General features: G+C 33.4%; 1 protein-coding gene across 1 annotated transcript in view; it reads left to right on the top strand.

Moving 5' to 3' along the window:
- The window catches only part of LOC110996604 (1-phosphatidylinositol 4,5-bisphosphate phosphodiesterase epsilon-1-like), a 114,910-nt gene that overhangs the window by 66,930 nt on the left and 34,418 nt on the right, over positions 1-13,562 (top strand). The window contains exons 6-10 of the mRNA XM_045633642.1: positions 2,633-2,806; positions 10,442-10,537; positions 11,321-11,432; positions 12,307-12,485; positions 13,295-13,493. Of these exons, the coding sequence (XP_045489598.1) occupies positions 2,633-2,806; positions 10,442-10,537; positions 11,321-11,432; positions 12,307-12,485; positions 13,295-13,493 (760 nt within the window). The remainder of the gene's footprint in view (positions 1-2,632; positions 2,807-10,441; positions 10,538-11,320; positions 11,433-12,306; positions 12,486-13,294; positions 13,494-13,562) is intronic.

Here is a 13,562-nt window from a genome sequence, read left to right as displayed (position 1 = left end):
GAATATCGTGTAATCATAGAGTTATATATTTTACTAGTAACCCGACCCATCTTCGCACGGGTGCTGATGAAAAGCAGGGTTTTATTATGTATTGTTATTTCCGTCGCTGGAAAGCTCCGATAATATACGCGTTCGATCGCTGCTAAATAAGCTGTAATGGGCTGTATAGTACTATATTAAATGAACAATGTATTCAAGGTATTTAATTGGTTAAGGATAAATGCTGTATTGGTTAAAATCGCTTCGAAAATTAGCCATTATTTGTCGTAAAAAGTAAATGACAAAAAAAGTTAAGACAGAGAAAGCGACTTTGTTTTATACTATGTAGTGATGATGATGGTTCGACATAGGTTAAAGATAGAAAGGGCACCAAGTCTTAGAAGGCGCCTTGGGAGTCTGGCAAATCTCTCCACGGGCGGAGGTATTAATTATCATCAGATTAACTCGTTTGCCCAATATTATATAATATACTAGCAGACTCGGCCAAGCGTTGCTGTGGCTAATGTTTTTGTTATATTACATAGTAGTAAGGTATTCAATGGAAACGGTGGGAGAACTTATGTGAAACGTTGGTATTTTTAACACAGCGCCATCTGTTAGAATTGTATCAAAATAAACAAATAATTTGCAATAAAATAAAATTGCGACTATAATTAAAGATCTAAGCTATCCTATCTCTTAAATTGGACAAGGGTGCTCACGGTGCGCCAATTTAATTTAAAATCGGTTAAGTAGTTTAGGAGTCCAACGCGGACAAACATCGTGACAGGAGATTTATATATATTAGGATATTGTCGGTCATAAAGGTATCAATGTAACTAAGTATTAACTGTGAGTAGCGGCGGTATTCAAGATATTTTTGTGTTATATACATTAACAGCGAGGCTGGCTTAGAGAATTATTTAAATAAATTAGTATTTTAACAGTTGTGTATGAAAATATTATGTACGTCTATAAAAACATAAATAGATTTATAAGGTCACTGTCACAATAAACACTTACTAGGGGGGGCAAACGAGCCTGCGAGACGCCCAAAAAGGGTCATCGCAGCCCGTAGGCACCCATTTTCAGTGGGTCCGTTGCCGGCCTTTGAGGCAGCAGTACGCTCGAATTTTGAATTTTGTAGGTCGTATCCCTCAGGGGAGACCCCCACCGGGAGTTGATTCCCCTAAGGGGGCTTGAAAAATAGATAATTTTAATTTTTTGAAATTTTTTAGCTATTTGATAGGTTTTAAACATAGACATGTATATTTTAATATTATTTGTACGGTTTAATTTCATTTATTTAGTTTAAATTGATTATAAAATATGAGATATTTACAGAAGTACATACCAACTCATGTCGGTAAATCCTAAGACTTACACTTAAATCTTAAGATTAACCGTAGTTAGAGCTTTTACATCTAAATAATTGTTAAGTATTATTATTTCGTAAGTACTCTCTATGACACAGAGTTCAATAAAAATATTAGGTGGAGATTAAGTCTACTTTGATTAGTTCAATTTTCCAAGTATAAAATTAAGATTGATAAGGCGAATTTTATACCCTTAACGGAATATTATTCCGAATTTTTTTATTTAAATGTATATATACTATAATGTGAAAAAAGTTTCACTTTTACCGTGGTTTCATAAAACCACACAAGCCTTTTTTAAATTTATCCGACGTTTCGGTGTTTTACAGCGTGCGTGGTCACGGTGACTGAAGATAAAACGTGTTGTCTATGTATAATACATAGCTTTAATCCGGTAAAAAAGAGTTTTCTTTAAATGTTAATAAAAGACAATACTATATTCTAAAACAAGTTAGTTACATATGTACCTACATAACTTATACATTACATACATTAATTCCCTCCATGAAATGCTTTATTTTATTAATTACTGACCTACGACTTTTTCACTATAATCCGAACATTCTAATTAATTCTTAAAAGGCCGGCAACGCACTCGCGAGCCCTCTGGCATTCAGTGTCCATAGAGCGGCGGTATCATTTAACATCAGGGAGCCTCCTGCCCGTTTGCCCCCTGTTTTATAAAAAAAGGCCGGCAACACACTCGCAAGTCATCTGGCATTGAGAGTGTACATACAGCGGCTGTATCAATTTCAGGGGGCACAGATGACAGAACACGAAACATAAAATAGAAATATGATGTTTTTAAATGCTTTTCATTCACAAGTACCTTTCAGCTGAAGCCATTAGGTGGTAAGGAATGACATTTCAAAGGATCTTTAGAATATCTTCAACGTAGACGCAAAGTAATTGACATATCATGTTACAAATGGCAGACGCGTGCCGCCAAAGACTGAACTTTCGTCTGTGAGAAATCTTATAATATTCGAGATATCGTCTACATCAACTTAAGATGTCATATGGAACATGGTGTAATGGTTGCAGCTCCTTACAAACATTGTGTAAAAAAAACTTGGCGATAAAAAAGAGTAGCGGAGAGTTTGTTGCCAGTTCTTCTCTTCCGTTCTACGCCCTTGATTTGAGAACTGGCAGTAAATGTAAAATAAGAATCATTTAAAGTATATTTTGACGTTCATAAGTGTACATTATGTTATCTATATGAATAAATGGTATTTGATTTGATTTGATTTTGAACTTAACAATAATTTTGATTTCAGGTCACATAAGCTGAAACCATTCTGGCTCAGCATATCAGACGAGCCAATACCAGCTCTGGACTTCCTCTCCGCTGCGCTGCTGTCAGCTGAGTACGAGAGAGCCCTCAGTCGAGCGTTGGCAATGCCTGAGTGTCGACTGATACCCTTCTTTGGTGCCTTCTTACGCGAGCTTAGGTAAGAGAAAAGAGAGAATTTTTCCTACCGTTCCCAAGGTTGTGAGGAGATGGAAATTGAGAGTAATATTTGTTACATTGTTATTCTCTTTTAAAGTGAAACTTTTATTACATCCTCTCAAACTTTTTGGCCTGTGTGGCGCATGTCGCGTGACGGTCGGCCGCGGAGTGGGGATAAAGTGAAAGGCGCTCGTCATAGCAGCTAAGGCCAATATGGCGGCACACATAGTTCGCAGCAGCTGACAGTGCAGTGACTATTATTCATTTGTGCCAGTGCTCCACGCTATTTTAATGTGTATATAATCTAAATAATTGTTAAGTATTATGTATGTCGTACTCTCACAGAATTCAATAAAAATATTAGTTGGAGACTTAGTCTACTTTTATTAGTCCCATTATTATTCCAATTTTTTTTAGTTAAATGTCTGTAATGTGAAAAAAAGTTTTACTTTAACTATTACTTCAACTAACTTACATGCTATTCTTATTAAACATTAGTATTCAAATTATGTATGAATATAATAATTTATTATCAATCACTTTGGTCAGGACATAGGCCAATTGTTTCCACGTTTCTCTATCCTTGGCAGACCTTCTCCATCCTTTTGGAGATCGTCTTTTTCTTCGTTTTCTTTTCCCTTTCCTCGGATACCACTATTAGTCCATCCTTAGTCCATTTTTCTTTGTTAATCCTCATTATATGTCCATTCCAGTTCCATTTAAGCTTTCTTGTTTTTTGTAGCACGTCTGATGTTTATTCTTTTTCTTATTTTTGTTTCCTCCTTTCCATGCTGCTTTGACAAACTACTAGCTTTTGATTATTTTTGCTCGTCGTAGGCCAAGTTTGACTTATGTATGACAAATACAATAATCAAAATTTTAAAATTATTTAGTCTAAACTCGCTTACTGATACAAGAAACAATATTAAAAATTCGAAATTTAAATCAAACAATTAGTAAATTGAAATCAAACAAAAAAATTTACTATTCAGACATCGTCTTCATTAAATTCTAAGTAATTCAAATACAGGAATACAACCTTTATTCAAATAAGAATTCTCGTCGAAACAGAATTCTTGCATCGGCTATCTATGAAGCGTTGATGTTTCAATTTGTTTTGTGAATGAATGGCACTATTCAATGACAATATTATTCTCCGCCCTTGATTTAAGAACTGGCAGTAAATGTAAAATTCGACGGTCCTTCAAGAAAAGAGCGAACCGATTTTTAAAAGGCCGGCAACGCACTCGCGAGCCTTCTGGCATTGAGAGTGTCCATGGGCGGCGGTATGTTCTATGAAAAAAAAATGTATTTAAACTCCACCGACATGGCTCGACAGATTTCTGTGAAATATCGTGTGTAGGTTTATTTTTTACACCAAAAGAAAGAAAACCAATTATTTTCACAGAACCCTTATTTTTTAGTTTTTAATTATATATATTATATATATGTTTGATGTTAGATCGATTGTTAAGTTACAATTTCAATTAATCGTTCAATTATTAGAGTACTCTAATGTACATGTCATTGTCTTTTTATACTTAGTCCAAGAGCTTTACTAGCTAAAACAATGTAACTTTTTATTAAATTTTGATTTGATTCCAAGTCATTGACTTGGGTGCTTAGGCAGATCATACAGTTCATGACCCTTGATCCTGGAGAAGGACTTGTCTAGAAATTATTTGATTGAAGTCACGTAGATATTGCTAGTAGATTTAAACTTATGGGTGACGCCTTTTAACTAATTAAACACTTGCTTTAATTTTTTTAATTTATTTAATTATAAGTAATCTAACAGCTTATACTTATAAATATTACAAAACAAAATACTAAGAAAATACAGACAGCCAAAACAGATTACATAGATAAACATTTTATGTATAAAAAACAGAAAACAAGGGAGCGCATTAAAAGACAAAAATACATTAAAAAAACCAAAGAATAAAATTGAAAAACTGAAACTTGACATTTAAAAGCAACAAATAATACTAAGAATATAAAACTACTACTTAAAAAAATCAGTCTTCCCGCTTCTCCAAGTACTTCTTCATTAATAAATAAAATTCAAAATCATTTATTCATTAAGATAACACTTATGAACTTCAATAAAAAATTACATATTAAATGCTTACAATTTTACATTTACTGCCAGTTCTCAAATAAGGTACCGTACGAGAACAACTGGCAATTAACTATCGTTGGCTAACATTTGGGCCACATCTGAAGAATGCGGTGGAATAAATTCTCGTAAATTTCAAAATTGACAACTTAACCAAGAGCCAACAGATTAACACATTATGAGCACTCAAATCTTGCTCAGAATAATTCGCGAAAAATTTTAACGTATTTTTCTCCGCTTTTTAGGGATTTACACAGAGTTGTTATTGCATTTTGCTTTTAAAACTAAATGTATTGTGTTTTAAAGATGTTTGTGATAGTATAGACAGGTACATTTTAAGGAATTGGAATTGTATTTGTGTCTAGACATTTTGAAGTATAACTTATTAAAAGCCGATATTATTTACGTATTTATTTTTGAAGTTGCCTTTTGGCGTGATGGAGAAAAATGATGATAGTGAATTTTTCTATAAAAAAAATTCAAAATATAAAAAGAAGATAAAAGTACATTAATTTAATGTTTTACAGCGCTATCTGTTGTGACGAATCGGTATCTTTATCAACAACACAGGAACTGTTTTATAAATTATAGCTGAACTGGCAAACGTCGTTTTGCCATGTATATCATTTATGGTTATTGTGCCTCACTCGACATAGATAGGTATAGTATGTCGCGGACTTTTGTAGATATATTTTATAAGATCTACAATTACTTAGAACATTCTATGGTTCTATCTTTAATAGTTTAGGCAGGGTACGCAAAATAAGTAACTTTTTTGGTTGATTTTTTACACCTTGTGTCCGAAAGACCCTAATATCTGACGAAACCCTATTTTTGTTCAATTAAATATAGCCTACATTACTCGTGGATAATGTAGCTTTCGAATGGTGAAAGAATTTTTAAAATCGGTCCAGTAGTTTATGAGCCTATTCATTACAATCAATCAAACAAACAAAGTTTTCCTCTTTATAATATTAGTGTAGATAACACCATAGTTGTTAGTTTAAGTGTCGCGTATGTAACGTAAGACATATAATATGTCGATTAAATATCATCACTCTAAGATGATATTATGATATAGCGGCGTCATGTCGGTAAAGTGCGAGTTCCTTTTAACACTACAAATAATACTTTACTTTAAAGAACGAGCAGCTATTTGCATCGATCTAATGGCGTCTTTTAATCACATATACCCAACTCTCTCCATCCTTAGAATGCTCCACTGAATACTCAATCTCTCGCTCCCTGAACGCACTGTCTAAAGTCAAGATGGCACCTCGACCCCACTTGAGGCATTTCTTCTCTGGTAGTAAATTTGTAGTTGTATTTGTTAATCATTCTAAATTGTGATTCTTAAAAACAAAAATTTGTGCCGTATATAAGTAAGAAGTGTTAAGTACCAACATTCTTTGTAATTTTATTTTATTTTATTGTGTAATTATCTTATCTTGTTTATGTTTTTAATTGTATTTTTTTTAATTCCTATTTTTACCAAAACTTATGTTTACATATTATATTGTCGTACATATTAGATAGAAGATTTCATAAAATTATCAGTAGATTTCGTAATATGTAATATGATGTTGTAGACTTAATAAATTAAGTACCTGGATGACCGAGCTTTGCTCGGTATTTTTTTTCTTTTTATAAATTGTGTTTTTTGGAAAGTATTTAAGTACGAATTACATACTAATAAAATGATGAAATGTAAATATAATTATCGAATTTAAAGATGATTATATTCAATTTTAAGTTTTCATTTGACTGACATCTTTAAACGAGCAATTCTATGTTTAAGTTGATAAAACACGAATAAAATTACATTTTCTAGAAATTATTCCTAGCTAGATCGATTTATCGCCCCCGAAACCCCCGTATACAAAATTGCATGAAAATCGTTGGAGCCGATTCCGAGATTCCAATTATATATATATACAAGAATTGCTCGTTTAAAGATATAAGATAAAAATAAAAAAAATACTTATGACCTTTTTCTTCGAACAATGATCGACAATATGCAACTTTCCAGAAATTGGTTAAAGTTTAAACAAACAAAAGGCTTTTAATATCATAGACATGAATACAATTAATAATACAATTATTTCATTTCACCGTTTTACAGAATTTCATTGACTGTAATTATTACTATCATTATTATAATATATTTTTGTTAATGGCTTCGAATCTCTTCGAATCAACCGTGGTAGAAGAAAAAGATGGCGCGTAACGGAAAAATGTGACGGTTTTTTGTTAACGCGGATAAAGAAGTTTCACTTCAATAAAAATCTACGATCTATTTGAAAAGAACATTTTCTGATCATGTTACAACAATCATTTTACACTTGTAGCCAATAAATTACTAACGTCAGTATAGTATTAAGAGCCCTTTACTTTTTCCCTAGACTCATAAATTATAATATAACATTTTCGTTGACAAAATCGCGACTACACTTATATTTTATTTTTATTTTTATTTATTTGGTGCACAAAACACATTATAATCTTTACAAAAATAAACTTAAAACTAATAGTTATGAACAGGATTCTAATGTAAAACCATGTGCACACTGCAAAATTAATGTTACATCAATAAAAGGCTCATAACTAACAAAGGTAACATAGTAAAAAAAAAAAAACAATAATAATAATAATAATAAGTTCCTCGACACCAATTTAACGTAACGTTAACCAGGACCACAAGGGTCAGCACTTAACCTACGATGGAGGATGTCTTTAACGACACTAATGAATTTATTGATGTTGCGACAGAATATGTCCACAAGTAAGTGGTTGCTCTTTGCCATCTCGTTATATTGACGAGCCATCCTGGTCAAAGGGTTGTAAAAAGAGATGTTATTCTTATAAGTTTGAAGGGAAAATAAATTGACTTCGTTAGCTCTACGGGCACTAAATCTAATGTTAAGGCTAATGTGAGCTAGTAGTTCGGGAGAGTCTATAATGGAGTGGGTGATTTTGTAAAGGTAAACTAAGTCGAAGACTATGCGTCTGGATTCTAATGGTTGAACTTTAAATTTCAGGAGTCTATCGCAATAATTTAAGTTAGACCGGCCAGGTTTTATACGATAACATAAAATTCTGAGAAATTTCCTCTGAATTCGTTCAATATCGTCAATGTATTATACTTATATTCTTTATAGGCAATAGAAGTGTAACTTAGATTTAAGAACAGTTCAATAAGTTAAGTTTTTGAAGAGAAGCGTCTTTTTCGGCGTTGGAAAAAAAATACCGTCACATTTTTCGGTTACGCATCAAACTTCACAATTAAGCACGCAAAATCAAGTTGCCAAACTGTGTTGTGTAGTATGAACTAAATTATTGAATATCAACTACAAATAGCTTCATCGATCGCAGGTTGAATCCGATGTTTTATTGAGAGTTTTGAAATTACTAGAAAACAAAAAAATGTAAACGATTTTAAAACAAATGGTGACTTTCACCAGTATTATGCGCGAAATAGAACTAATTTGATTGTACGACCAACCAGGCTGAATACTTAAATGATCCTAATCATTGGGATTGATTTGCTCAAGTTCAAACAATTTGTATTAAAAAGTTGGCGATTGAAAAGAGTGGCGGAAAGTTTCTTGCCAGTTCTTTTTACTTGCTCTATGCCCTTGACTTGCAAACTGTTAGGAAATGTAAATTTACAATTAATTTAATTTTTTGACGTTCATATATACTTGTTTACCTATATGAAAAAAAACGTAGACAAAAATTTCGTTCGATTCTCAAAGTTTTTTTTTTCGACCATTTAGTCTTTCGACCATACCGCCTAGTCTTTCGTAGAATTTTTCCATTAATTATATATTAGGTTTATTTATGCGATTATAAATGTATTTAGAATATCGGTTTTTGACATAAAGAAAATACAGTTATAAGCTCATGTTAAAAACGTATCGATTTTACACTAATTCTAGTAAAAAAAAAACATTTATTCATATAGGTAACATAATGTACACTTATGAACGTCAAACAAGAAAAGAAATATTTATAAAATGATTCTAATTTTACATTTACAGCCAGTTCTCAAATCAACGGCATAGAACGGAAGAGAAGAACTGGCAATAAACTATCCGCCACTCTTTTTAATCACCGAGTTTTTTTTACACAATGTTTGTGCTGCAAGCTGCAACCATTACACCATGTTCCTAATGACATTTTGAGTAATAAAGAAAAAGTATTGTATTTGAATATCCTTCTAAACGTGCTTGGACAATATTCAGCTTTATTATATTTATTTACACACAATTCAAAACAATTAACATAATACATAAAAATATATCTAATAACTAACCTTAAAATTTAATAATTAAAAATTATTATTAAAAGGAGTCCCTTTAGGCAAGGTTCCGAAGATACTGGCAGCGTTCCCTCTTTGAATAGCTAGACTAAATCTTTGTGCGAGGTAGCTGCCAGCTCTTCGTTCTCCTGTGATGTCGACTAACCTTTTTGATATTTCCCTAAAAAGCCTTAACGCGCTAGGACCCCACGGACCAAGGGTCTCGACACCGAATGGGACAAAATCATATTCAGAGCCTAGACATAAATCATATTCAGCTCTATACAGATATTAATCATAGAAACAATTTACACACGAATGATCCCAGTCATACGTCTGTTGTTTTTTAATTACTTCCATAGTTGCGCCCCTCATCACTCACTAATTATTATAATTACTCTTGACGCAATAATTGAAGTGTTACCGCGTTTTGTCCTTACCAGCGCTGGTATTCTGTTCTATCTGAACATCGGCTAACCTGATGTTAAGTGTCTAAGGATACTGTTAATGTCAGAGGACTCGCGTGTGCGTTATCGGCCTTTAGATAATTGTTACTTATAGAGCTGGAGGCAAACGGATAGATGGCTCATCTGATGTTAACTATCTAAGGATAATCAAAATTTCAGAGGGCTCGCGAGTGCGTTGCCGGCCTTTTAAGAATTTGCACTTACAGAGCAAGAGGCTCACCTGATGTTGTGTCTATGGATATTGTCAATGTCAGAGATCTCGCGAGTACATTGCCGGCCTTTTAGGAATTTGTATTTATTGAGCAGGTGGCAAACGATCAGGAGGCTCATCTGATGTTAAGTGTCTATGAATATTCTTAATGTCAGTAGGCTCACGAGTGCGTTGCCAGCCTTTTAGGAATTGGCATTTATTGAGCAGGGGGCAAACGAACAAGAGACTCATCTGATGTAAAGAGTCTATTAATACTCTCAATACCAGGGGGCTCGCGAGTGCGTTGCGGGCCTTCGGTTTTGGAAGACAATTTTACTTCTTTTTCAAAATTTCTAATCAAAAAGCATTAGCATAATCATTTAGCTTTTTATTTAATTTTTAATAGTTTTCTATTAAATAATTTTCGTGTCCATCGAATTATAAGACGTTGTCATGTCAAAAAAAAACATTACGTTATTGTATTATTAATTAGTTTACTTTTATTATAATCACCAATATTCCAAAATTAGATTGCGTTGATAAAAGAAATATAATTACAGGGAAATTTTAGCGGCGACACCATCTCTTACAAGTCATTCTGTGGCTGCGACGCCAACACATCGAAGAGATTTTAAAAGAGAATCAACAAAAGACAGGTAAGAAAAAGTATTCATTAAAAAGGATGTAGTGATGACCAAGAAGACAACCTATCTCGTCGCCAAACTCCAAAAAAGTATATTGTTTCTTTCCATTTTTCGTAATCGTTTCTTGAAGAAGGGCGAATGGAAAAATTATATAGTGGAGTTGAGTAGATTATGTATCAATTTTGAAAGATCAATGCACGATTTAAATAAATTCGCTAGATAAAAAAAATCCCAACATAGGCAATTTTTGAGACTGAATTCATTTGACGAAAATGTATATAGAACATTATTTAATAAATACACGATATATTCTATCGCAACCAAGTAATCTATGTCAGAAACAAAATACATTAAATTTAATGTTTTACATAACTAATAATTATTAAGGGCCGGCGCGCCTCTAAAGACCGCAAAACAGCTTACATTGACGGCGATGTTTAAAAAACAATGATTTTTATTTCTAAACTTGTACATAAGTACATTTTATTTATATTTAAAACATGTGAAAATTTCATGTTTCTTTCATTTAATTCAACAAAAAAATTGTGCAATATCAAAATGTAGCTTTTGTTCTCTCCAATGGTAACTTTTTAAAAAAAAACCGATTATCCGAATATTTGATTATCCGAATGGGTCCCGGTCCCCATTAATTCGGATAATTGGAGTTCTACTGTATCGCAATATAGCTGCCAGCATTAAAGGGATATCACAGAAACCGAACCTTTAACATATTATTACTCAATACTGTATATTTATAAACAAAATCGAATTTTCTTAAAAAGCTTTCCTTTTTAGAGGATCGTTAAAAAGAGATAGCAGACGTGACAGCAGTAAAAGGAACGAACAAAACACAACAAGTCCATTACGAGAAAAGCGGGAGTCCCGAAGCGAGCCTGCCAGGCAAGTGGTAAGCAAAAGCTTCATCAACCGTTGCAGTCATCATTTTTTTATTTTTTTGGAGGCCAAGTGATACCGCCGCCCATGGACACATTTCCAGAAAGTTTACAAGAGCGTTGCCGGTTTTCAAGAATTGGTACTCTCTTTGAAGGATCCTAAGTGGATTTTTTTTTTATAGAACAGGGGGCAAACGGGTAGGAGGCTCATCTGATGTTAAGTGATACCGCTGCCCATGGACACTCTCAATGCCAGAAGGTTCGCAAGTGCGTTGCCGGTTTTCAAGAATCGGTACGCTCTTTAAAGGACACTAAGTGGAATTGGTTCGGAAGTACTTTAGTAGGCAGCTAGTGCCATATGCCAATGATACCTATGGACTCTCTTCTTGGTCACTGGGTATCATTTAACATCATGCGCTTTCTGCCCGTTTTCCCCACGTTCTAGAAAAGAAGTATAAAGTCTGCTCGTCCGACAAATAATAATCGTCAGCCTCTTTATTTAGTCCATTTCAGGCAGAGTTTATTGCCAGTTCTTCTCTTCCGTTCTACGCCCTTGATTTGAGAACCGGCAGTTAATGTAAAATTAGACGCATTTAATATGTATTTCTTTATTGATAAGTGTACATTACATAAATTAAATGATTTTTTTTTTAAGTTTAGAAAAGTGTTTAAAACGCTATTAAACAACAAACAACAAAATACGTCGTTGACTGCTTGATTGTTGCTTCCGGGGCGTCGTCCTGGAAGATAGAACCTCCAATTATTTAAATAATATACTTCTCCCTCAAAAGCCGGCAACGCACCCACTAAAATGGCCATCCCGTAGACTTGACTAGACGTTTAATGTTTAAAAAATCTTGTAAATAAAATATATTTGTAATCTTCCAGTATATAGCCTCATTTGATGAGGAAGGGGAGCAGGCCTTCAGGCGAGTTGGTCCCGAAGGTCTCCTGAATTTGGAGAAGGTGTACCGGACCCAAGCAGTCATGGATCACATAGCCAGCTTCCACCAGCACCGGCATGCGTTGGCCAGAATTTGTAACCCCGTGTTTGGTGATCATTTGAAGTAAGTTATTTTTTATAACTTATGTTACAGCGAAACATTATAAACTTTACTTATAATTAAATAAATAAAGCAAATAAGAAAAAACTGAAAATAAATATAATAACTTAATATTTTAAAGAAAAACTATTTTTATTTATTAACACCTCGTTACATTACAATATAAAAATTGAACATAATTAAATGAAAAGGAGGGCAACTGGCGGCCTTATCGCTTTCAAGCGATTTCTTCCAGGCAACCACTAAAACTAAACTACATTGTTACTGCTATATAAAGTCAAAGTCTTCTCGCTTCTTCTAATATTTCCTCACACCCTCTAGTGGAAAATGTCTGCATCCTCATAAATTTTATTATAATATTATATTATATTCTTGAAGACAGCAAATAGCTATCTATTCGCCCATTACAAATAACGTGTAAAACTATAATATTTATCGGTTAATAGAATTACTATTTTACTCATCTCGTTCTAGACTGATTTGAGAACTGTCTTTGAGTGTTTTCAATAATTGAAAACAGATGGCGCTGATATAAAGTTAGCTAATCCAAAGCATAGATAGCGCAGTTTCCAAAAAAATATTCCCAAAAAAAACAAAACATGCAGCAGATACAGTAATCTAAAAGCCAGGCCTAAAAAGTTGTAGAGCGACTGGAATTTTGTACTTTATAAAACGTGGATTTGTCTCATTTTCTTTATTATCAAAATATCAGGTCATGCACCATTTAAATGATAGAGTTTTAATAAGGGCGTCTATCAGCCAAAACCAGTTTGTCCAAAGATCAGAGATTGATGTTTTTTTATTAATTTCAGAACTGTAATTTCTTCGTGTGAAGAGCCAGTATTTACCCAATCAAGACAAAAGACAGGAGCAAGCTTTGAGAACGAGGCGCTTTATGAGTTGGAAGGAAGTGGGTACAGTCCAGTTCAACCATTATTTCATGACCATGGAGTGACCATGTTCCCTTTGGCACCGCAGAATGGTGATAGAATCGACAGGCATATATTACAGGTACCAAATTCATCTTCTGATCTGCTGTCAGCTGAATAAGAAGATTAGCTCTGTATAGCTGATACTTTT

Source organism: Pieris rapae, chromosome 24, assembly GCF_905147795.1.
Source record: "Pieris rapae chromosome 24, ilPieRapa1.1, whole genome shotgun sequence".
Taxonomy (NCBI): Eukaryota; Metazoa; Arthropoda; class Insecta; order Lepidoptera; family Pieridae; genus Pieris; species Pieris rapae.
The sequence above is the reverse complement of the archived record's forward strand: the minus strand, read 5'-3'. Positions and strand labels throughout refer to the sequence as shown.